This window comes from Grus americana, chromosome 8 (assembly GCF_028858705.1).
Source record: "Grus americana isolate bGruAme1 chromosome 8, bGruAme1.mat, whole genome shotgun sequence".
Taxonomy (NCBI): domain Eukaryota; kingdom Metazoa; phylum Chordata; class Aves; order Gruiformes; family Gruidae; genus Grus; species Grus americana.
Genome location: NC_072859.1, coordinates 4,195,104 through 4,221,043, shown reverse-complemented (window position 1 = coordinate 4,221,043; position 25,940 = coordinate 4,195,104). Strand labels below are relative to the sequence as shown.

At 44.7% G+C, this 25,940-nt stretch overlaps 2 protein-coding genes across 2 annotated transcripts in view; one reads left to right on the top strand and one right to left on the bottom strand.

The window, feature by feature from the left end:
• COLGALT2 (collagen beta(1-O)galactosyltransferase 2) overlaps nt 1–8,885 on the bottom strand; it is a 53,528-nt gene extending 44,643 nt beyond the window's left edge. Inside the window, exon 1 of the mRNA XM_054832960.1 lies at nt 8,312–8,885. Within this exon, the coding sequence (XP_054688935.1) occupies nt 8,312–8,583 (272 nt within the window). The 5' untranslated portion in view covers nt 8,584–8,885. The remainder of the gene's footprint in view (nt 1–8,311) is intronic.
• Nucleotides 8,886–13,170: 4,285 nt separating this feature from the next.
• Nucleotides 13,171–25,075, top strand: TSEN15 (tRNA splicing endonuclease subunit 15). The gene is made up of 4 exons (XM_054832961.1): nt 13,171–13,268; nt 14,058–14,139; nt 15,382–15,517; nt 24,641–25,075. The coding sequence occupies exons 1-4, from the start codon at nt 13,251–13,253 to the stop codon at nt 24,843–24,845; spliced, it is 441 nt and encodes a 146-aa protein (XP_054688936.1). The 5' UTR covers nt 13,171–13,250; the 3' UTR covers nt 24,846–25,075.
• Nucleotides 25,076–25,940: the final 865 nt, after the last annotated feature.

The window sequence follows — 25,940 nt, the reverse complement described above, 5'->3', positions numbered from 1 at the left end:
ACAGTGAAAAAAGCAAATCAAAGGATTTGCATTTGGCAGTTTAACATTTAACTTCCATGTCATAATTAGCAGTTTGAAGTATGAATGCTGGAAAACAGCCTTTTCCTCCAATTTTCTCAAGTACCTTGTAAGGACAAGAATGACTGAAAATACTGAGGAAATAACTCAAAGTACAGCCTTAAATTCCTATTCAACCCCCAAAAGTACAATGCAGTATCCGTTTTAAGAGCAGCTGTTGAGCAAGTAGCAAACCTGAAATTCTGATCTGCTAACTAAAGAGATAACCACCTGCTATCAGCTTCAGGATATAAACTAACACTTCACCATTAATGCAACCTATTTTTTGCCACTGGGCAAAATTCAAACCAGACTGCAGCCACGCATAACCTTTCCTCTGCAGAAGGATCAAAGAGTAAAAATAAGCAAACAACCCTTTTAGAATCAAGGGAAGCCTATACCTGGTTGGGGGGGGGAGGGAATAATGCATAAATAAAAATGTTTTTCTTCCTTATGGGTGGGGGGAATACATCATAATAATAATAATAAATCAGAACTGAAGCCTTCCAAAACTAATGTGAAAAGCTTATATGAGCCCTACCATGGCACTGTAGTTTACATGGACCCCTATCATCATCTGCTTCAGCATGAATTTCGATCTTCATGAACCCCAGGGCCCAGCCTCAAACTTAAAGTATTTTCTGGTCCAGATCAAGATCTGCTTATGTTTATAAGAGGTGCATTATTCCTATCAGTGCATACAGACAGAATGAGAGGCAAACAGTTGGAAACCTGTTCACTTCCATGGATCACAGCCACATGGGCATCGGAGAGAACACCAAAGCTGATACCTCTAGCAGTGCCAGTGTTTTAAGAGTCCCTGGAAAAGGAGCGAGAACAGATTTTCATAAAATCTTATTCCCATCCCAAAACAAGATTAAAAGCTGTCATGCTGTTTTACCTAATGGCACAGTTATATGTTGGTAAGTATTTATTTAGCAGTGCCACATCTGTCAAGAAGAGGATTAACATTACAAAACACTACCACAACCAAAGTGGTTCTCAGAAAACTTTGGTGACTAAACTCCATTTGAAAGCATATACCAGTTCCATAGTCAGCTGGAAAAAGTTTAAAGTCGCCATATATTTATTAGGTCCCCTGTTAACTTTCCAGGAAGAAAACCGGAGTCATTCTAAAGTAACAAAAGTACTCTGGTCCAAGGGCAGACACAGATATATAGATATGTATGTGTGCAGACACACGCCCCCTCAAAATCAATCATTTCTATGTTTAAAACTGTATTCAGACACATAATGAAGCAAATTGTGCAGTTCCATTAAAAAAAAAAATCCTTTTTTCTTTACTGATGAGCCTCTTAGCAGTGCCATGTGCCTGTCTGAAGGAGTTGGGGATTTTGGCAGAAGGCAGCCAAAACTCCGCCTTGTAGAGAACACTAACAAGTTTTTTATTCCTATCTTTCTTCAGCCTGAAATTTTGATGCATGTGGGCTCCGTTGAGCTGTAATCCACTCTTGGCAATGAGCATCATCAACGTACACTATGCTTCACTAAATTAAAATAAACGAGATGCACATAAATAGATTGAAACAATATTAAGTCTGAGACCTCATCCTGCAGGAAGGAAATTCCAGGTTCCAACACACATGACCCCGCATCACCTCGGTCCTCTCCCATATGGTCTTTGGGAGTCCCCCAGGACCAAAGAATGACAGTGAGCGCTGGCAACGGGCAGCTCTCAGTGTTCTGCGCACCATGTGTCCCACAGATCTATTTTTAGAGAATCCTGACCCAGTACGTGAAGACTTTCAGTTCCAGGGGACTCAGATAAATACTTGCAGGTGTTGTGATACTTTACATAAAAGATCAAAAATGCCCTTCAGTCTACAGCTCTGCAAGACAAGCAATGGCTAGCTGTCCTGCTATCCCCTCTCTGGTCCCTCAAGCAAGAACCCCTTGTTTCCCTCCCCTAAGGCAGGCCAGGCCCATGCTGTACCTCCCAGGAACCAACTATGCTCCAGCTGTGCTCAGACACCCAGGGGCTCTTCATCAGGTGTCTAATTAGCAGCAATCATGCAGCTTTCTCAAAGGACAACACACTCAATTTAGCAGAAAGAACACGCAAGAGAAAGGAAAAAAGCTGTTGGAACAACAGTCTTCATGCAAGTCTTGTCTTTATCCCACAGGTCTGCCACCCCACTTAGACTCACCCTCAGCTGCCATGAATTTCTTTGCCAGTGATGATCTTACTGGAACAGGTTGCCCAGAGACTGTGGAGTCTCCATCCCTGGAGATATTCAAGACTGGAACTGAAATAGTACTGCACAGCCTGCTCCAGCTGAGCCTGCTTTGGGCAGAGGCTGGAACTAGGCAATCTCCAACCTTAACCCTTCTAGGATATCCACACATCCGTCTTGGGACACCCCAGTTGGAGGAGCGCTGTGAAAGGGAAGAGGCTTTTGTCCCTGTAAGAGGAGAACGACCACAGGAATTGGGCAGGCTTCCCCTGGATCAGACCTGACTGATCCCTGCTTCCAGGTTCACCAGAAGGTAAGGAGCTTGTTTGCCAGGAACGTACAGATGAAATCGCAATTTTATTTTTTCTTTAAGGGACAAATTAACTCCAGTACTTTCCAGCCAACATTGGCTGCAGCTGGCCCTTTGACACACTCCCACAGCTGCCTCCCATTTGAAGAGCCTTCAGAAGACGTGACAGTACACAACCTTGACAGTCTGCAGCCTTGACTGGATGAGGAATCCCAACCCCGGGCGACAGACAAGTCAGGGATGAAGCGGGACCCTGCTCTGAGCAGGAATGAACCCCTTGAGGTCTTTTCACCCCTACTTTGTACATATTTTTAAACAAAAAAAAAAATCTTGAAAACTAGTTCTCCCTGATCTTTGAAAGCATCCAAAGGCTTGTAATAAACAGCAGCCTCTGATATCAAACTCTGTTCCACTGTTTCTCTGTGACAACATATTATTTTATTGGCATCTAGCCTCTAAACACACCACCTGCATTACAAGGCACCAGGTAGACAATTACACAAGCGACAGACAAACGGGTAACAGGGTAGACCTGTCTACAAAACGTGGTTGCGGAAAGACAGCAGCCAAAATAAATGGCTGCATTTTCAGAGATACATAGCATGCAGGATCCAGACCAAAAAAAAAAAAAAAAAAAAAAGACCACACACAATGTATTATATTCACTAGTCTCAGAGAATTCCTACACATTTCAGGATATAATCCCCTCGCGTCTGGAGAGCTACTCGTTCATTTTATTAAAGATCCCAATATTCATATTCATGTCTAGAGACCTAATACCAAGCATGGGACAAGATGCACTTTAATGATATCAAAAAGGCATCAGAATCCGGCAATTTGTGAGCACAGCAGGAAAAATCAAGAAACTACTGCTACCCAGCGAACAGCCACAACAGAGCTGATGCTTCCTTTAACGTTCCTCTGCAGAACTGCAAAGTTTTTAGCCGAAGAGCAGTTTAAGTCTTGCCGTGCAGACCTCAGCGAGGCAACAGCAGTAATTTTCGGCTTCCCTTCCAATGTTCCTACTGAACAATTTAATGATGTCATTTGCTTAAGGTTGCCAAGATTTAGATGAGGGAGACAGACCCAAAGGACCAAAAAGTTATAGTGGATATTGGGATGGGATTGTTTCTTTAGCCTTCCCTGGTTTTCCATTTCTTACATAAATTTACTGCACTTTAGTGTAAAAGTGACCTCAGTAAGAAAGAAAAATCAATGTCAGTGATGAATGCTATCTCTGGTCTTAATAAATTCAAGAATCTTGTGTAGGTTACTTAATCTTTCTTCCCCAATTTCCCGAGCTAGAAAAATGGAAATATCTTTTGATGTAGTCATCTAAACGCAAGTTCTTTGAAGAAAGACTCTATGCAACATCTTGCACAACAGGAACATCACTCCAAGGCTGTGCAGGTCCTGTTTTACTCAGCCCCACTTAGTCCATGACTATGTTATTAAAGCTGGATAATAAATAAATTAGAAGTATCTACAAATATGAGTGGGAAACTAAATCCCACAAGTTTAAACTACAAGCCAAGTGAAAAGTCAATTTCATTTCTAAAACTTCAGCTTTAATATTGTCACTTGGAAGTCACAGCACAGGTAAGCAAATTTTAAACAGCTACAGAACACCAGTGGACAGAAGCAACAAAGCCAGCAGACTGGAACTTCAGCATTCCTAAGTGATTAATACTGACCACGAAGATTAAAGTGACCTCGTTGCACAAATGGAAACAAGAACAGAAAACACAGCACATTTGAAAGCCAACACTTACCAGGGAGTAATAACACCTATTAAAGTTTCAAATGATCCCTGCATCTTACCGGAAATTGTCCTGGAAGTAGAAATTTTCACATTTGAGAAGTAAACTGTTGAAGAATAAGAAAATGCTCAGCTAGACTATCATCAGCTAGTTCTAGATTAATAATATAGAATTATGAAAGTTAATTATTGTACTGATCTCATCAGCTTCTGTTTTCAGCTACAACTAGTTCTTTTAAGTTGAAACCATTCACTTACTAGAGCCAGCGTTACAGTACATCGTCTGATCTCTCATCTGGGATTTATTCCAGCTTTCCAGTCTCACCTATCGTTCATGTTATCATTTCTGAAATAGAAGCATACTCTGATCTGCAAAGCAGGCACAGATTTTCAAGCACAAAAGAACCTAATTATTGCTTCCAAGCACCAACTCATTTATGCAGGCACTTAATCCCCAGGTTAGTAAAAGATGAGAGAGCAGATGGCCCACAACTATGAACTAGCAGGTATTTAAAGATTAAATTACAGACAACTTTCTTTGCTATATCGTCACTTAATGCAAGGCTAAGGAAAGAGTAAGCCAGTGTGATAAACTGCTGAATACACACGCTTTTACCTTGCCTACTACAGCCAAGATGAACCTGACAAACACACACTCCTTACCTATAATTGAATGGATCCAAAAAAACCCCACAACGAACCAGTCAGCATTGCTAATGTTCAAAACAAAAAAACCCAACCCTGAACCACCCAAGAGAGAGTTGGGACATGCTGACTACGTAACTTCTGGATTATTTTCATCCAAGATAAAGAACAACCTTTTCCCCTCCCTTTGCAGTTCTCCAACACAACGCAAGTAGTAAGTTCTCCTATCGTGCCCAAGGATGGCTGGGGTTAATCCAGGCCAGGGACCATCCCTAGAAGGCAGTTTGGATGAGGCTGCCTGATTCTTGGAGGGTGGAGGAAGAAAGGAAGGAAAGGTTTCACTGAAAGGACATGGGTCACAACGGGCCAGTTGGCCTCAGACCAAACGGCCTGCTCCAGTCATCAGTAGCCAACAAGTCCTTCCCAGGTTGCTCACAACCACAGCAACTGAAGAAGTCAGAATTAAGACCAAAGGGAAGAAGGGAGTATGAGACTGTGCAGCGTACATCTTTTGCTCAGCATCTGGCTAACGAAGATTGAGATTAATTGATGTAGGCTACTGTCGTGATTTAACCCCAGCCGGCAACCAAGCCCCACATGGCCGCTCACTGACTCTCCCCATGCTGGGATGGGGGAGAGAATCAGAAGAGTGAGAGTGAGAAAACTGGTGGGTTGAGAAAAAGACAGTTTAATAGGTAAAGCAAAAGCCGCACACACAAGCAAAGCAAACCAAGGCATTCATTCCCCACTTCCCCTGGCAGGCAGCTGTTCAGCCATCCCCAGGAAAGCAGGACTCCATCACGTGTAATGGTGACTTGGGAAGACAAACGCCATCACTCTGAACAACCGCCCTTCCTTCTTCTTCCCCCAGCTTTATACGCTGAGCATGACATCATATGGTATGGAATATCCCTTTGGTTAGCTCGGGTCAGCTGTCCTGGCTGTGTCACCTCCCAACTCCTTGTGCACCCCCAGCCCACTCACTGGTGGGGTGAAGTGAGAAGCAGAAAAGGCCTTGACTGTGTAAGCACCGCTCAGCAGAAACGTCCACCCTAGAAATCTGAGGAATCCACTGTTGAATTTAAGCCCTCAAGCAAGACAGAGAGCACATGGGAGTTTAAGAGATGATACCTGTTTTTAATTTTCATTCTCAAGACCTACATTTGGGCCTTTTAAAACCTTGACTTACTCAAGAAAATTTTGAAGTAGAATATAAGCAGCAATGAAGGAATGCAACTCTGACAACTGCCACCGCACTGCCCTTCACTCCGAGCTATCCCGGTAATGCAACGGCACAGGGACACAGGTAAACCCTGGAATTTGTCTGTTGAAAGGATGCTGTCAGGCACAAAGTCTGAAATGCTTCCAGAAATGGATTGTATTGTTTCATTTGGTCTCAAGAGACTTGATAGATACCATCTGTGAGCTTCCTCTCGGTGCATACTTCATGTTCTGAACACCCCCAGCTCTGAAAGAGCTCAAGTCTTCCTGGGGAGCTGAAGTGAACAGGACTAAACCTCCCCGAGGGATCGCTGCCACCCTACAGGTACTGCTCGCTCTCTGTGGCAACTCGGAGCATCCACAGAACTTCCTTTTCAGTTGCCACGACATTTTAATCATTCTCATTTTATAAAGTTTGACATTTTCAACAGCAGATTTTCCAGTTTAACCATGCTTTGTATCTGTGCACAATCCTCTCAAAAAAAAAAAAAAAAAAAAAAAGAGTGCCATTCTGATTAGAATCTTAGCACATTTTAAGTTATCTTACACCGTTATTTCATGAACAATCCCCACAAATACTTCCACACAATACTGCAGAGACCTTAAGTAAAGTAAGGATAATGCAAGCAATATAGTAAAAAACTTGTAGAGCCAACCAATGCTCTGCAGGACTTCACAAAAAAACCCAAACTTATTTTGCACTTCTACAGCGAGAGGCATTTCAGGATCCACCCTGCTTTGGCAATCAGGTCTGCACTTAGAACTCCCACTACGTTTTATAAATGCCAAGCTTAGCTGAATTACAGTCCATACGCAGGGTCTGATAATACCCACTCTTACGCACATCTGCTAAGATGAAATCCAAACCAGCGAAATTCCTACCCATACAAACGAAAGCCGAGTCATGGACCTACACACAGGTGAGTCTGGCATCCACTCACTGCCATACACCAGCTTGTAACTCCAGATTCACATTTGTGTGGCATGCCACGTTCGGGCTGATATCACGATCTGTTTTGTGCACCCTAAATTCAAAAGGGGGAAAAAACCAACCAAACAAAAAAGCAAAAAAGAGCCATGCACTGATTATACCAGCCACTGATTTTCTGCAAAGACCTGTAGAGTACTTGAAGACAAGTGACAACCACGTTCCTGAAGCAGATACAGAAATATCTAATGTAATGTGGGAGAGGTCCTCCCCACATCCCTTTATAAAAAATAATACTTATTGACTTAACAGGAACCTCCCCACTGAGTTCACTGAACTCTAGATCAGGCCCTATAACACCATTTCTTATTTTACACAATTACCACACTTAAAAAGAAAATCTGTTTCGGGTCCTTCCAAGCAATTCCTGCTCCTCCCAACATTTGTGTTAGGTTAAGAGGGAAAGATTATTTTGTTTTCACCCTTATAAATAAGGGCAGATTGACCAGTTCCCAAATTGGTCTAATTCCTCCATCCCGACACACATTTGATTGCTACAGCTGCCCCCATGCTGTGATTTCTGAATACATCTTTGAGTCCATCTTTCAGACTACAGCCTTGCAACAATGCTCCTTTTCAATGCCCATCCGCACCTACTCAGCACGGCTGCTCTCCAGCCCTGGCAAACCCTGCCTTTCTCCCCACAAAGCCCGGTATTTACCAGCCAGGGAGCGAAACCCCACGCTCCCACCCCGGCTCTCCGTACTGAGCCACGAGTTTTTCGTGTCTGTGGATTTGGAGAAATGCTAAGGCGGTGAATACTCCCAGGCTTCGGGCCAGCTTCGCTCGAAAAAAAACTCATCTCCCTACCACACCGCCTACCGCGACAGCAAAGCCCTCTCGGTGCCGTGGGACCGTGTTTCCCGAACACGCGGGTCGTGGGGTCGCCCTCAGGGGTACCGCGGCCGGGTGGGCGAGCTGTTCCCCGGCATGCCGAGGCCAAACGCCGGTTCTTCGGGTTTGCTGCTGCTTTTCCCTCCGTGCTTCCACCCGCCGGCCCGACCCCCGGCTACCTGCGCTGCGGGGAGGCAGGGCGGCCCTCCGGGCACAAGCAGGATGGAAACCGAGGGCTGGGGCAGCCGGGGCTCAGCCAAAAACCCCTGCACCGGGGTCCCGGCCGTTTCGCATCGCCTTACCAGAGGGCGATCCTGCTCTTGGGGTAGTTCAGCCTCTCGATGCAGCCGAGGAAATGGGGCAGCGTGTGCGCCGAGTTGCGGGCGATGATAGCCAGGAGCACGGTGGGCTTCTGCAGAGCCGACTCGGGCAGGGGTTGCAGCTCGGGGCTCGGCGGCGGCGGTGGTGGCGGCGGCGGCTCCGGGGGCAGGCTGGCCCCGCAGCCGCCCAGCAGCAGCAGGAGGAGGAGGAGGAGGAGGGGACGGGGGGCGCGGGGCCCGGCGCACGCAGCCATGATGGGCGCGGGGCGGCCGCGGGGAGCCGGGCCGGCAGTGCGGGGCGGCCGCTGCAGCGTGCCCGGCGCCGCGGGGAGCGGGAGGAGGAGAAGGGCGAGGAGGAGAAGGAGGAGAAGAAGGAGGAGGAGGAGCAGCAGCAGCAGCGCGGGCCGGCGCCCCCAAACCCAGCCTTTGTGGGCAGCACGGCTCGCCGCACCTCCTCCGGCCCGGCCCGGCCCTCCCCCAGCAGGCTGCCGGGCGAGGGCGCGACCCCGAGCCCGCAGTGCCCGCCGCCAGCCCCGGGGCGCCGGGGTGACCCAGGTGGGATCCTCTCTGCACCTGGGTGGCTCCAGCTAGCACAGCCTGTACGCACCTGCGGAAGTTTGGACCCGGTAAAAGTTACAAAATTTAGATTTATCAACCGAGTTTTAGTTAGGAAAGAGGCGTTTGGCAGCTCCCCTTACAGCCCACCTTCCGAGTGCTGCTGCTAAACGCAGGGATCTCTTAGCTTGCTGCTCACGTGAAGATCTCCCCCTCATCCTTCCCACCCGTTAGAAAATGAAGGTTACTTTGTGCTTTTATGTCAAAAAGCATTTTGCAAGCATCCCCAGGATGCCGGAGCAAAGCCGCCTCACACACAGCACCTATCCCACGCTGCAGGGGGGATGCGCAGAGTGTGGTTGCTCCAACTGGAACGTGGCTGGAAGATGAAGATATTCCCTGTATTCCATTGACTCACCCTCCACAAACATTGCCATGAATGGACCGATGACAATTTAACAACAAAATAAAACATGTTACAGCAATTAAAATTATTGGCTCATGATCTTAAAAGGGGCGTAGTAATCACAGCTCTCTTAGAAGTTAATAGGATTTAGGCATGTTAAACCCTTTTCAAGATTAAATCTCTAATTAACTCTAAGGGCCCCATTGCGGCATATCTTGGTTTTTACTGTGGGTAGGTAGTACCTCCAACATGAGCAGATCCACTTTAAGCAGGCAGCACTGCTGCCTGTGTGTTTGCAAGACTCAAATAGGAAACATTTAGCAACTGAATAATTGCTTATTAATTATCCATAATCTCATTGTGAATTGTTTGCAGCCCAGGTAGCATATATATAGTTCATGCCTGCAGTGTTCTTTGTTTATAGAACGCAATTTATCACCCACACCAAATTATATTGTCTCAGTTTCCTGATCAGATAACTCCCAAAAAAACTAATGCAAAAAGGAACATCCTAGGAAAACAGCGAACTTCCATAAAGAATCTCCAGAGGTCGAATCATCTGCACTAAAATTTGAGAAGCTTCTGCAATTTGTAAGCATCTTCCTGAACAATTAATAAAAATATATTCTTCCTGTTTGCCCTTCACAACACCTTTATAATTGTCCTTCTAGAATGATACGTTAATGAGGCTTTTCTTTCATGGTTAGCTTGCCACATGTTGCTTTTATGCTTGGATTCACTAACCAAATAGAAGGAGCAGCTTTGTAGTCTGCACGAAGTGATTAGGGTTTTGCAGGAGCCAGCCGAATGCACATGCACATAATGCTTCTGTCATCCACAGGACCCCTCACATTTGGAGGATGGGGACTAATGCTACATGGAGGGCTCACAGCCGGCTTTTTCCATCCACTGGATGTTCAAACTGGGTCACAATCCCGTTTTTAGGAGGCTGTGTGGCAGCTTCAGGAGAAATATGCACCTCCTTTTTGCCATGCCTCCCCTGCAGATGCAGGTGCAAACACCAGAGGCTGTGTACCAAGCGCTGCCTTGCTCATGGGAGGGAATGCAGGGTAGCCCAGAGCCAGCACGGCCAAGTCAGCGCAGGGTCAGGGCCAAGCAGAGATTATTTCCCCCCTCAGAAACAAAGGAAGAGCTGGGAAGCAGAGACTGCAAAGCCACAGCTTTGTCCTATGTGCAACGCAAAGCGTAAAGATGCGATCCAGTTAGGTGTTATTGCAGTCAGCACATTTGCAGAAGGTTGAGTGTGATTTTTTAGCCTGTGCAGCTCTAGATGTCTTCAGTGAAATCTAAAGTACCCTCAGCTCTTTTCAGACTACTCCCTTCTTTTTGTTTTGTGAACAGCATCAGAACCATAACAATTTGCTGGGGACAAACGCACTGCCTCCAGCAGCATCCCGCAAATGGTAATTTTCTTTTCAAAATTACTTTCCCCTCACTCACAGAACTCACTTTGCTGGCTGCCTCATGTTGGTACAGAAAAGAAAAAGTCTGTCCTTACCCTGGAGAGGGGTAGGTGCCTGAAACACGAGATGTTTCTTCATGCATAAGAGACAGGAGTCAACTCAGCTTCATTCCTTATTCCCAGCCGCACTGCACGGGTGAAAGTCTGGAAAATTCAGGTCAACAGTTACCCTTACAATTAATGTAATTCTTACATCTATCAACGCATATATCTTTATGTGCACATACAAAGAAATATGTATACATTTTTGACTTCTTTATTAGTGGCCAAAATTATATCCTGGTTTTTGTTTGTCTTTTTTTTAAGCCATGACCCAATCCTGCTGTGACAGGACAATTAACCACTCTGTGGTGAAATATTCTAGCTTTGGGGAAGAAACAGGTTTTTGTGGAGGTAAGTCCCACAGAAATAAATTAAGGCCATTTGTTTCAGCCTCTTCTAACTATCCACACCAAACAAAAGCAGTCCAACCATGAGAACTATCTCTGACAGTGGCATACTCCCTCGGTTTGGCAGGTAACAAATTCTCTCAGAGGCAGCTTTTTTCTAATTTAGACTTGTTTCCCACGCAGTAGAAAACAGAGGATCCATCCTTCTGATAAAGCATATCATATATATTGAAAGTATTCTTTCATACACTTCTTCACCTCTGAGGTCTCAAATCCATCCAATTTTTTTCCCAGCAGTCAAGAGCTGTGCCAGCTCTTCCATGACAGTCTCAGAGACTGGATTTCCTCTTTTCTTTTCTTTTTTTTTTTTTTAATTTTGTGCCCAGGGAATTGAAGTGCTGGCTAAAACCTCGCTTTTTAAACAGGCCAACCTCTTCAAAATTGCTTGAGCAAGATCAGTCCCAATATGACTTCCTGCAGCTACAAACCAAGCGCCAATTTATGTGCTCAATACATACAGATTAATTTTCATTGATGCTTTGTTTATAGGCTTAATTATTATTATATAAGAAGAAGGGTTAAAGACAACACCGTTCATTTTTCACTAGGCCCTGCATCAATTTCATCGTCTCAAGATCAAACTTGGTGTTTCCTCTCATCAGCCTAGCTCTTTGGCAGTTTCCAACATCAGCCAGATTTTTCTTGGTGCAGCCTGAACAAGAACAAGCGCAGCGCACAAGCGAGGGCTTTGCAGTTTCTCATCCGATGTTACAATATGCTCTATATACCTGTCAAAAACAGCATGCGGCTTTTTTTGTGCATGGACACCAGCTTGAAGCTATTCAAAATGCCATAAGAGACAGGCCTGACTTTATTTAAGCCAGTGTTTGAAATTTAACAAAAGAGATGCCAAGACAGATGGAGCTGGTAAGCCAGACCTGGGACACTTTGCATTCAGCAAAGCATACTCAGACTGGAAGTCAGAGATATTTCTAGGTAAAGCAGTCCAAGATGCTTTTAATAACAATACCTTGAATCTAAATCTCTTAACCAGTCTATAAAAGCTTTGGACACCATACATTAATAACATATTCTTTGCTTTTGTTTCTATTTTACTCTTCTCCTTTCATACTTTCCCTCAAGGCATTTCTCTCTCTTTCCAAGGTGACTTTCACTCAGATTAGGTTTTGTTCAGTTCATCTGCAGCTGGTTCCCCCCACGATTATCTTTGCTTCTTTTCCCTAAGATTAAAATCTTCCTTCTTTTGGACAGACACCCCCCAGTGATACAGAGATGGCTACCTGCCTCTCCCCCTCCACCCCAGCTCCCCAGGTTTCCCTCCACAGGCCCACCTTTCTCAGGGAGGTCTCTCTGGTAAGGGCATGACTGGAGGGAACCACAGACAGTCCTTTGGTGTCTGTCTGTCTGTACGGCACCCATGAGTGGTAAAGAAAAACCTGAATGTGGAGGTGCTCTGCAGAAACCTATGTGTGAAGTATTGCTGAAGTGCTCCCCACCTCCCATAGAAAATATTCTAAACTCAAACAGGCTGAAATTTGTGCCTAGGTTATAAAACCTTGCCTTGTTCCTCTAAAACTTCTCTTCTCCAACCTCCACCTCTCGTGGCCTCCTCTCTCCCACCAGGCCTCTCCAGCAGGCAGGGCAGCTTCTGGCCCTGCTTTCTGGGCTACCTCCTGCTGCTGCTTGAGGTGGTTATCTGAAATCCCCAAGCCTCCTTGCGAAATAACACCTTGCAATTAGAAAAATGGGCTGCAAAAGGTCCCACTGTGATAAGGTATATCCTGGCCGTAAATAGGGTTTAACTCAGCGCTTCTGGCCGTGGAGCTAAAGCCTGGGCTCGGGGAAGGGGGAACGGGGCGGAGGCGGAACGCGAGCGGCGTCGCAGTTGCCGGGGGAGCGCTTGGTTGCGTGGCGCCGTCCGGAGCGAAGCCGCGTTACACTGGGGAGCGCATGGAGCCGGCGGCCGGCCCGGCGGAGGGGGGCTGCGGCCCGGCGGGGGGCAGCTCGGCGGGCGGGAGGGAGCCGGGGGGCCAGGAGGACTGGGCGGGGGGGGCTGCCGGCAACTGGATGGCGACTCACCCCACGGTAGGCCTGTGCGCCGGGCGGGGGACGCCGAGCTCCGCGGCCCTTCATGGCTCGGGCGCTGAGGGGCGGCGGGCGGGCACCGTTATGGCCCACCCCGCTGAGGCGGGGGGCCCGCAGTCACGGGGGGGGTCCCGCTTTCCCGCCTGTGCCCGTTGCCCCGGTCCCTGACAGGATTTCCCCCCACCATGGCTTTGGGGAGCATCTCGGGCGGGGGGCACGTAGGCAGTCACGGGTGCCCCGAGGCCGAGGGGCCGGTGAAAAAAAGGGGTGCTGGAGCAGGAGATTTTAATGTAAAGTGTTTCATTATATTGGGCCCCTCTTGAGGGGGCTCTCCCAGCCGGTGGGTTTGTGGGGGAATGCTGCTTTTAAATGATGAAACCACGGCTGGGAAAACACAAACGTTTTAAACTTTGACTTGCATCTTAACTTTTAGTGTACTGAAAACACGGAGGTATTTAATTTGGCTGTCTCCTTGTGTTGATGTACTGCAGCAAAAATAGGTAAAATTCATAGCCATTCTCCACAAAGCTAGAGCTGTTCCAGAAATAGTTGCTCTTCCTTGCTTGTTTATTTGGCTTGTTTTCTTAAGCAGCGAAATCAGGGGAACGTGGAAAAAAGAGCTCTTAAGATACTGTCAGAAAACAAGTCATGGTTTTTAATTGCCTGTTAGTCCTTAAAACCAGTCTCAGACTTCAGCGGCTTAGATAGCTGTACAGATTCTGGGTTTGATCCATGCGTTCTTAACATAACTTCTGCATTCCTCCACCAATGTTACTTTTTGGGTTTCAGTTCACTGAAATGATGTCTCTCGATATATCTGACGGTGCTCAAATCTATGCTGCGTTTGTGGTATACCTGGACCTCTTGGAAGGTAATTCAATGAAGTGGCTGGATAGACATTTCAACGAATGTGTTCACCTTTAGGTGCTGTTGAAGTTTGTGCACTAGCAGGACCTTTCCTACAAAAGTTCTTGGTGTTCTTTTTGAAACTTAATGCAGCGATGGTTACCTAAGAAACAGATGTGGTTTGGCACTGAAGATTTCTATCCTGTGCCTACCTGGAGCCTTTACGAAGATTTGGGCCCATTTTGTCCAACAGTTACAGGTGCAGGTGTTCCAGGGGAAAGACACTCAGCGGGGCGGGGGGGGGGAAGCAAAAGAGGCATAAGGGAGGGAGAAAGCATGTTGAAGGGTGAAGTTACAAGTTCAGTGGTTGTGCTGCTCATAGAGTCCTTATTTGTAGATTAATGTCAAGGTCACTAAATCACAGTGTTTCACTAAGGTTACCATTTAGCAAATGGCTGATGTGCGCTGGCCTGATTCGGATGCTAGTTTTTGGAAAGAGCAAGGATTCTTCTAGGAAAGAAGATGATTTGGAAGCCTGGTGGCAATAACTATGACAAATGCAGTGTAGTCTTCTGATGTCATGTAAGACTGGAGCAGAGTTATGTGATATATCAACTTCTGCCTGCGATTCTCCCATGTTGGCTTAATTGAAAAGGGACTGTGCGTAGACAGGCAGCCAGCCTAATAAAAATAGTTTCTCTTGGAGGCTGGTGGTTCTCAAGGTCATGGAAGAGAGGGATTTTACAGCCCAGAAAGTACTGTGTCTGTTATTGTTACATCTCTAAAGAAAATCCTTGAATAGGCTTTAAGAGAAGGCTCCTGTAGTTTTGCAATGCAAACTTTTAGCCTTATCCCCTCAAGCGGAAGGGAAGAGCTGGGCATCATCCGTAATCATGCTTTTAGCACCTGCTCCTTCACAGTTTAGGGAACTGATAAAGTCCAAATTTGGATTACAGTTTTATGCTGCAGGTGACTAAAGCTGCCTGGGTTTTTATCTTCTTTTTGCTTTTTTGAAACAAAGCTTTGTTGGACAGATCCCTATTCACCATCAGTCAGCGTAGCTCTGGAGAACTGTTCCCGTGGGTTTCTGTAACAGGATTGTTTCTCAGAAAGGGAACTTGACAGTTGAATGGGGTAGTTGTCTCTCATGGAAGGAGAGGGAGGGAAAACAGAAGCTGAGACATTAACTGAAATACCAAATTTGATATCTGAGTGATTAAAACTTGTGTTTTGTCTTCTGGTCCTTATTGATGGTGAACCTTTCTAGGGAGAAACTGGTATGAAGTGAAGCATGTCGGAGTAGCAGAACTGCAACTTGTATGTTTACACGCACGTGAAAGAGAACAGGACAGTCTCCAAGTGATGGTACCGGTACCTGTGCACATATCATTAAGCCATGAGAGGTGAGGATGTGGTCATGTAACCAATAAGATAAAATGAAGAACTGATATTTTTAACAGGCTGCTGATGACTTGGGCGAGAGGGGAGGAAACAAAGCAATAGCAGAGGAAAGCAATATCTCAGCCTGTGAGGAGAGTTGTTTTGGGTGCTGCAAACATACATGCAAAGTTGAGATTTCTTTAATTTTCTAAGCCGCATCAGCCTCTACTTCTCCCTCCCTGAAAGTTGTACGCCTTTCATGTCAGCTTCCCACAGCAACTGTCTCCTGCTGCTGATAAACACTTCATGTTGTTTAGAGGTTGCATATGCTCTAGGAGATAACAATGGATATCAAAGCATGTGTTTGAGAGACAAGGTTAGAGTACAAGACCTTCACAGATTCTGTTTTGAACATTCTTGTGCTCCTTTTGGTAGTCCGGGCAAGAAACCCCCTCAGACCTGGCTGAGAATAAACGGGTTTTTTATTGTTGAATCTTATGGATAAGCCTGGTGTGTTTGGTTTGCTTTTTGTTTTGAAAATATAATTTGGCTACTTTCAACTGTAAATTCCTCTTACTTATCCAGAATGTAATGTGTAACTGTCCTTTGAGCTGAGATTTTGAATTACTTTCCTTGTGCGTGCAAGGCTAAATAATTCTCAAGCGAAGGACAACAGAGCTATGACTTTGTGATATTACAGATATTTGCAGCTTACAGAAATTCCACTTCAGTAATTCTACAGTATATTTTAACTGTTTGAGGCTTAGAGCAGCCTCTAACACACAGTATGGTTTACTCTCTGATAATGGCCACCAAATTCTCTTGCTGGTATTTGCCATTCTTTCCTATGATGTCTCTGAAGACCTGAACTATTTCAGCTGCATTGTATGGTAGGTAGCACATTGTTCAGTTTCTGCTGTTTCTGCTCTTGGTAGGAGCGTGTGCTCAGGGCTGGCTTTACAAATCCTGCTGGTGTTTGCTGTTTCCTCTTGCTCTGAGGGCAGCAACATGCTATGGGTTTTGCTTTTTTAATTTTTTTTATTTTTTTTTTTAGGTTTTAGACGTGACAGATGGGTCTCTTGCAAACACACTTCCATCTTAATTCTGCTATGTGTTTTCCTAAGAGGATATCTTCAGAAGGAATTAATTTGTGAGGGGAAAGAAAATGACTTACTAATATTGATGTACAATCTACTTGCTGAAAAATCTTCCATTTGCAAATATTGGTCGATCACTCTTGTGGGCTTGGTCGTATAGAGAAATACGGTGTGACCTCCACAACGGAGGAAAGCTCCTGAGAGATCTTGCAGGGTGAAATGCTGAGTGTCATTTGGCCTCTCTGCAAGAAGCACCGTACATGTGTGGAAGGGACACGCTGCTATTCACAGTTCGAACTAGATTTTTAGGGGGGAAAAGGCAGCAGCAAGTTAGGATATGGGATCTTTGAGAAATTACACCTACGTGCTGAGTTGCTGTGCTTGTTTAATGTAGTAGGTTTCCACCGAGATTGGAAACTTTGATTCCTGGCGTTGGATCAATGCCAGCAAGTATGTTCTAATTGGCTTTTAATGACAGTGAGATATTGCACTGCATGTATGTCCTATCTTACTGTTTCATTGGAGCTTTTCATTTGGAGCCTCTGAACTTGTTTGTACTGTGGTGATACTGTTTGCTCTGCTGCTGGCACCAGTGCAGATGGAATCCATTACTGGAAGGATGTGTGTTAGAGAAGCAAAGAGTGAATGCGTGACATTGATTAAAAGTACAGTTTGTGACTAGGTTTTGCTACGGAGCAACTACATAGAGTGTATTGTCACTAAAATGAGCTGAATACCAAGCTGTAATGCTGGGTGAGTCCATTAAAGCCTGTATCTACTTGATATCTGTAGATGTTGTCAGGCAGGAAGATCATATGTGCTTGTATATGTGCAATTGAACATGCACATGCGTATGCATGCTTGGAATTTCATTAGCAGGTCACCACTAATCAGAGGGACCTGGTCTGTCCTTGTAGAGAAAGGACAGCATCAACTCCTTGGCTCCTTTGCTGGAAGCAAAAAACCAGAGGATACAGACAGTGATTGTAGCTCAAAGTTACATAATGTAGAGGGAGGCCATTAAAAAAGTATCCTACAGAAGGAGTTGGAAACAGTATTACAGTACTACTGCCTCTTTGTTCCGACAGCGATGAATATTTTGTTGTTGTGATTGCTGATAGCAGGAGGCTTGTTAGGTATCTGATGTCTTAAATGATGTTTTCTCACTTGACTTACCAAGCTCTAGGTAGACAGGAAAGCTTTTGTACTTTGCTACTTTGCCGTTTTGTTCAAAGCAATGCTTTGGGTTTTTGTGTTACCTGCTAAAGGTAGAGGAAGAGGTGTGACTACAAGCAAATGCAGCTCACTTGATGTTGAAAGTAAGCCATGGGAGGGGATTGGGAAGGTGAAAACATTCTGTCCTCCTTGCTGGTCCTGGAAATGCGCTCACTGCAAAAGCAGCTAGCGAATGGTAGCATTTATGGGCAGCATTTCCTTGCTTAACCAGTAAGGCCTGGGCGGGGGCTGCAGGGGGGGTTTCCTCCCAAATCCACTTCATCCAAGCTCTGCTTTCCCAGGTGTCTCATGAAGATTCCTGCTTGGCTGACACTCAGAGGAGCTTGTCCTTAAAAACCTGTAGTACAGTTGCTGTGGAAATGACAAGCAAGACACCTAAGCAAATGATAAACGTGCTCTACAAAAAAATAATCTGCTCAATGTTTTTTAGCCTATTATAAGATTTCTTCATGTCCAGTTTATGCATGACAGTTAACTGCTTAAGGCAAAAGCTGTTCTGCTTACTAAGCTTGTTGTCCACTTCTACAAACAGCTTGATGGAAGTTGATCATCCTGCCCTGCCGGCATAAGGCTGCACAGTAACGCACTGAATTGCAAAATTATGGGGTCTAGAGCACTGACCACCAATGTAAGTGGTAGTCTCATACAATCAGAGAAGCGGCTTCGTGCTGTGCGTGCACTGCACTTAAAATGAAGGTTGCTGAATCTTCTGTGAGTAAAGACCTGGAGAATAAGATGCAGCTTATTCTTGGACCACTCTCAAGCACACACAGCTGGCTGAGGTTTGGAAAACCTTGTGTTTGTACGCCTTTGAATTTAGCAGTGATTCTTACTTAGAGGAAGAATTTGTGAAATAGATCTTCTAATCTGAAGTGAGTTTGCTTGTAAGAAGTACTGTTATTTTAAACGCTCTAGGAGTGTGATGTGCTCCTTATCTTGCATCCTTTTCATGGTTTTGTCAGTAGCTCTTCTGCTATAAGCATTATTTGAGTTTACTCATACAGTAAATTTCATTGAAAATGTAATTAGTGGCTTATAAGCACAAACTCTTTATTAATAGTTTAAAAGTGATTGATGTGGCTTTGTCGTGGTTAACCCCAGCTGGTACCAGGACTCGATCTCAGCTGAAACCAGGACAGGCTCATACAACCGAGTTAGTTATGCACTACTATGAACATCCTGTAGTTGGTGCGTCTTGAGGAACTTTGCTGAATTCTGATTCTTCCCTTTTGCATAATTGGTCTTGTTTTCTTTTTGCAACTTCCATGGAAAAAAGGACTTTATATTCCTTGGAGTTTCAATTCCTTTTCCTGACCAGTGAGGCATGTGGACTTTTCTTTGATTTTATTCTTTTTTTATCTTTTTCCCATTACAAAAACATGAGTTTCATCTAGCATCCTGTGTTCCTGTAGCTTGGAAACAAATCCCAAGAAATAGTGGTGTCCATTTACACCTCCATTTACCACTGCGTGCTTCTTCCCATACATTTCAAGGCACTGAGTTAATGTCGCTGCAGGGCAGGCAGCAACGTCTGGAGCAGTGTTCCTGATGGTGAGCCAGGCTGCACCATTTTTTGTACTGCGAGCTAAATTCAAGGTGTTGTGCTTTATGAGAGGTTTCCTCTGCCTTGGATCTCTTGTCACGGGGCCTATCTGAGCAAGTCTGGTACAATGGCACACCCCGCCGCGCAGAGTGATGATCTCTGTAGCGGTACAGAGACCAACTTGTGTTGAGTCTCCAGCCCTGCCTTGCATGGAGGGGAGGGAGCTGTTTGGGCTGGCCAAGCCTGCAATGAATTATTCATCCAAGTATAAAGGGCAGATTGAAAGCCTTTGGCTTTTATGGTAGGGAAGGCAGTAGTTCCATTTCAGCTCAATGGAGCACTATGCAACCTCCATAAAATTGCTCTGAGCTTTCAATGTTTCCACTGCTTCTCACAGATACTTGCATGGGATATATCACTGAAATACTCTTTTGTTTAACAGAAAATTTTCCACCCGTGTTATCTTTCCTTTATGATTCTGTTCTTTTTTAGCTTTTGGACAGTTGGTTAAAACCTCAAGCTACAGTTGCTTGAAGTTCACCAGTTGTATACCTGTTTCTTTCTCTGGAGCGAAAAGGGCAATGTTATTTTGTTAGGAGCAGATCATGAGGAAAGCTGGTACAGATTTCTGATGTGTGTTGAAGACCTACCTAGTACCAAAGTCTTTTGTTAATAAAAAATTAAGATGAGGGAAGGATGGAAAATTCCCCTCTTTTCTTTGGATTGATTTGTATGCATTTCTTGGTTTTGTTTTGTTGTTGGGTTTTGGGTTTGGGCTATTAATTGCAATGGTAGTAGAAGTCCATGTAAGTTCACTGTCGCCATTTAGTTTGAATGCAGCAGTAAAGGCAGATGCAGGATGACATTCATAGTGCTGTTCCCTTAGCTGCAGTGGTCCTTGCATGATGTTAAGTAAGTTAAAGCTGCTCTTACAACTAATTCTTTGGTAGAAAAAAACAACCTCTACTGACTGTAGTTTGTAGGTATCTAGAAAGCCTTTTCTGAAGCCCTTTTTCTGATGCAGAGGGCTTTAGCAATGCAAGCTCTTTACTTTGGATAACAGTGTCTCCTTCCGTGCTTGAGATGAAATTCTTTTCACCTCCTGCAATGTGAGGTGAATGTGAGTTTGCTTCCTAGGTGGAAACTGAGGGCATCATCCTACTTGTGTTTGGCTTGGTGGAAGCAGATCCTAGCCTGCAGTGAACATGCTGCCCCATCAGTTTTTAGAGATGGGTTTTCAAGCTATTCTGAAAACTTTGGACAGATGAGAATTCTTACTAAAAAAAAAAATTAGTCTTATTCTATTTACGGGACTTAAACAAAACTTTCCAGTGTTTCTTGTGGTGTCTGTATTCCCCTAGCTTATAGATGTTATTTTACTTTCATAGTGCCTTAGTTCGAGGCATACCTTTTTGTGTGGGGAAACCAAAAGCTTCTGTGTTGCCTATTTTAATATTCATTGGCTTTTCTTCATGGGGAGGAGGAGAGAAGGGAAAGGAGCAGTTGCAGGATATTTTAACTTGTAGACTTCCCGCTGTGCGTGCAGCAGCACACATGCTTGATTGTTCTGTGCGCTCTCCTGGGGCTCAAGATGCCTTTTATTTTTTACCAGGTAGTCATTGGCATAAATTCTGAGAAGGTGGCATGTTTAGGGTTGGCTGTCCCTGGTGTTTCTAGCCAGGCTGAGCCTGTGGATGAGCAAGTCTGAGGCGATGAACAAGGCTGGGCCTGTGGACGAACACGTACTGAAGGTGATTGAGTATTGTGTTGTACAGCGTCCTTCAGGAGACACAAAGTGAAAGGGTGCATTCCTCCAACACAGGAGGCTTTACTGGAGACCGTATTGAAAACAGGCTAAGCTTTTATTCAGACGCTGCAGAACAGTATTAACTGTTTCTCAGCTGCACCTTTTCGCATATTAAGTCCCTACGTTCTGCTTAAAACTTGACGCCTAGCCAGTGGAGTGGGCATAACCTGAATGCCTGTTGAAAAGGAGGAACCAGGTAGAGCTGGTTCATGCCAAATGCTTGGCACCATGGCTTCTGCGGGCTTCACGCTGTTGGAGCATGGCCTGGGCAACCAAAACAAGAGTCATTGTGGCCCCCTTGGTATCAGTAGGAGCAATGTTTGCAGAATGCGTCCTGAGTTGTGAGTCATGAGCAGAAGGCTGGTCAGGATGCTGGTGAATGGAGGTTATCAAGACTGTTGGTGGAGTATGCCCAAGTACTGGATGTATTGAATTCCCCTGTTCCAGTGGCTTCTAATATTTGACACTTGCAGAAACATTAAATCCACTTTTACTTAAGCAAAAGTCATAGAATCTTTTGTAACTGACATTGCTTCCAGGGCGTAGCAGACCTACTGGTCATTAAGGAGCTTATCTGTAACCATTAACTTAGTAGATGAAGTCAGCTAGCTCTGTTGGGGGAAGGTGTTACATATGGGCTTCTTGTGGAGGACTTCATTTTAGTCATTGAATGCAGCTGCTGTGTGAGGTGGGCAGCCTAGAGGGCTGTATCTCTTGAAATAAAGGCTTCTTGCCTTGTTTAGGAGGTCCAACCTGCATTCCTTTGAATTTCAGAAGGCCAAGAATACTTCTTGCTTTTTTTTTTTATAGCCAATGTTAGATACATCAAAAGGATTAAAAAAACCCTATACCTTTCCTGCAATATTTCATCTTTCTGTTCAAGGCAGGTAGCAAGTGCAGTGAAATCAGCACAAACCCAGATGTTCTCTGACTCCTTTGAAATGTCTGCTGCTGCGGAGAAACTTTGCGAACGTGCTGGATGCGGAGGCTAACAGTGATGCCTTCAGGGGAGAAGAGGAAACGCGGGCGTCTGATACAGACTTCCTGAATTCCGAAGCTTATTCTTTTAAAAGATACCCTCTCACTAATCTGCAGATGTGCTGCATTGTGTTATGGCTAGTTGTGGTATACATGAATGAGAGCTCTTGTTTTGGGGCTGCCTCTGAGCAAAGGGAGAAGAGGAGGATCTCGCAGTTGTGATTCTTTATGGCGATACAGGCTGATTCTCCACGTGCAGTGGAAAGCGTTGGACTCTGTGGGCAGCAGCATTAGCAGATTGTCCTGAAGCAATGGTGTATCTTTGTGATCTTTAGGTAAAGCCTGAAACTCGGAGTTCTGAAAAGTCAGCCAGGAATGCGAAGAAATGTCATTAACCTGTTGTCAGGACCTGGCCACTTTTGGGATCATGGTGCATCTTCTAAGTGCTAAATAGGGGGAAGTAAAGGTTCAGATGGTTGTGCTTGACAGTATAAGAAGAAATCATGAGTGCTGGGAAATCTAGATCTAAGGCCTCACTGTTAACATCCATCTCCCCAATAGACAAGGAAGAGAAATGGTAACAATTATTAAAGAAAATATGAAGGAGCTTCTGCCCTGGCTGACAGGTGAATACAGGCCACTGCCTGAGTCTGCTTCCAGATTTGGGACTGTCCACATGCAACACAAGTTTGGTTTCTTTGGGTCCCAAAATATCTCTCCCAGGTAGCTGTGCCCTTTTATTTGTTTTGGGCTTTTTGTTTGGGTTTGTTAATTGTTGTTTCTATTTCACATGCCCAGGAGAAAGACAGAAATGAATATCCACTGCTTCATAAAAGCCATGGATAGTTCTTTCCTCACTGGGTCTCTGCCAGTAGATTGACAGCTTACTCAGAGCTTCCTCCAGACACGAGCTACCGAGGTGTGACAAGTGGATTCTTGCTCTGTGCACGTGTAGCATGTCTGGAAGGACATCTGGAATCCTTTCCCAGGCTCTTGTCACCCACCAGAGCTATGGCAAGACATTGCCCTAAGGCTGGGGTACCAGCCAAGAAAACATGCGGACAAAGCAGTGCCGAGGTGGCAGGGAGCAGATAATGTCACGTTCCTTGAAGTACGAGTCTTTTGCAGGTGTCTCTCTTCTGCCATTGGCCAATATAGCATCTCTTTGCTTATTTGTTCTCTTGTTATGAAATGTGCTTGATGGTGGGAGGACCAGAATGCGGCTTTTCACAGCCTTAGTATCTCTGTTGCGTGAAGTGACTAACTATATTGTATTGCCTTGCCTTGCATTATATACGGGCCAGTAGTGAAAGCAAATGAACAGGCACTACTGAATTTAGCCAAGTTGAATTATGAACAGTTCAGAACACAGATGGATGCTTCAGAGGGTCATGGGCTTAATAGCACAGGCTTTCCAGGCTGCTGCTTATTCTCTGCCACTTTCCATTTGGCTTTTATTAAGGGATCAAAGAGATTTGGAAGGCAGATGATGATTAAAGTTTGAAAGCTGATGCATTTAGAGTCTTATTTTCAATTACAGTGCCCAGCTTCAGAAATGCATGTTTTCTGGTGAATGAGATCTTGGGGTCACATGAAGTGAGGGGCGATTTTTCTGACCTCTCCCCAGAGCATAACCTGTCCTGGCAATCCCAGATGAACCTTCTCATGCCCCAGCTTTAAGTGGAGAAGGAAGCTTCCAGCTCCAGGTGGAAATGCTTGCTATGGGGGGTGTTACTGTTCTGCCCCAGGCACTGCCCTCCTTCAGTACTTACTCCCCAGTCAGAACAGTAGTACAAGGACTCCAGGAATCAATGTTGTCCTCAGCTCTGAACTGAAAAGTAACTGGCATGTTGCTCTTAAAATGAGCTGGACAGGAAAAATTGCATAACTTTGTCTTGAATTTTTAAGGAAGACATTATTTATGCTGTCTTGAAGAAGAACATCAGTCTTGTGGCTTCTAGTCTAGACAGGGAGGTAGAGAAACCTGGCTTTGGTTCCTGGGTCTTCCACAGGGCGGCAGAGAACTGTAGCACAGAGACTGGAAGACTTACCTCTACAAATGGAACAAGTCTTAATTATTTTGTTCTCTGATTGAACATATGTTCTTCAATTAGATTTATTTTTTTTTAAATCTAATGAAAACAAGGCCACTAGAGATTGCCATGCTGTGATTGTGGTAGTTGAAGGATGTTTGAGGCATGTGCACAGTAGTACACCTAAGCGAAGCTTAGAAGCTTGTGTTGAGCCATTTCCAGCAGAGGTGTTTGTAACATAGTATGCTTTTATAAGAAACTCTGTTATTTGAATTTGATGCTTGTTTATACAACTTTGGAATTCTATTAGAACAGATATTATGCTTTCTTTAGTGAAGACACACTTGCAGAATAAAACCAAGCTGAATAAAACTAGCAGTGATGCACTTCTACCCTCGTGCCATCGTTAGGTGGTTGCAGACTCATTTCTAACCGACTGTTTCCTCTTTTAGGATAAGAGAAATCATGAAGAAAGCCTCTCTCCCACAAGATGATCCCAACACCCCGCTGTCAGTTACCTTGGCTATAGTTGAGTCAGATTCCACAGTAGTCTACTATAAAATGACTGATGGCTTTGTAATACCAGATCCTCCTGACGATACTGAAGATGTGGACAATAAACAGTGGAGAAAGAAAAGAAAGAAGCTTTTCAAATGATTAAGACAAACAGACTTTTCTTGAACTACTGTCCTCAAACCTAAACAAATCCAGGAACTTATGTATGTAAATAAGTAGTGGGCTAAAGTCTGCCTTCTGCACAGCAAGCATCTCTTCAGGGAGAATGAAGGCTTGTGCAGCTGCACTGTAATGAAATGCCATTTAAAGTATGAAACCAGTCACGCTTTCAAGACGGATTGCTCCTGCCTAATAAATATACTTGTTCCCAAAGCTAATCTCTCCTTTCTGTCTGTTCATGTACCTAACAGAATAAATACATCCTTACCCATACTGTAAATATTGATTAAAGGTAAATCTTAAGGGTTTCTGGCAGGAGTACTGATTCTAAGTTAAGGGCTTTGTAGTTTACAGAGTGTCTTTGTCTTAACACTTCCAGAAGCGCTCATGCTGCCTCCCAGGTTCCATTTCTGAACGCTTACCTTCTTCGCCCTGCGTGTGGAGAAGAGATTTGTCCACGGAAATACGTTATTTTGAATTTTTCTCTGCAGAGGGAAAACTGACTATAGTAATACCAGAGGCTACTAGAACAAAGCTTAGGCTAGTAAAGAGGAGTCTCTGGATCTGCCTGAAGAACCTAAGAGCAGAAGCCAGCCCTCTGAAGAGGAGTACGACGATGGGGCGTCTTTTTATCTGTCACCGAAGTATGTCACCTTCTGTGCTACAAGTGGACACTAACTGTTACCTGCTTCTTGCAGCAAGCAGGTTTCTAAACCCATTGTAACTTCTAGGATTTCTTTTTTGGTTTTTTTTTTTTGAGGGGAGCTTCTGCTCATTAAGCTGGCTGCCCAAGAGGTGCTTCAGCTAGGAGCATGTTAAGAGGAAAAAAACTTGACTTTCAGTTTCTTGTACAGGAATTTTCCATGGCTTTCACATAGAAATCTTCAGGTTAAACTTAGAGATTCTTGGCAATCAAATACCATCCCAGAAGCCATTTCTTGAGTACAAAAATGTCCGTATGACATCTGTGTGGCCAAGGACCACACATTCAACATTTGAAGCATGAGCACTTTTTTTTTTTTTTTTTTTTTTGCATGGGTAGAAGAACGGGAGAGAATCCAAAAAAACAAGCTGGAA

Excerpts from the sequence above, each read along its gene's own strand:
- TSEN15 (XM_054832961.1), top strand. Across the intron at positions 14,140-15,381 it reads ATACCTGGACCTCTTGGAAG|GGAGAAACTGGTATGAAGTG; the intron begins GTAATTCAATGA and ends GAACCTTTCTAG. Across the intron at positions 15,518-24,640 it reads ATATCATTAAGCCATGAGAG|GATAAGAGAAATCATGAAGA; the intron begins GTGAGGATGTGG and ends TTCCTCTTTTAG.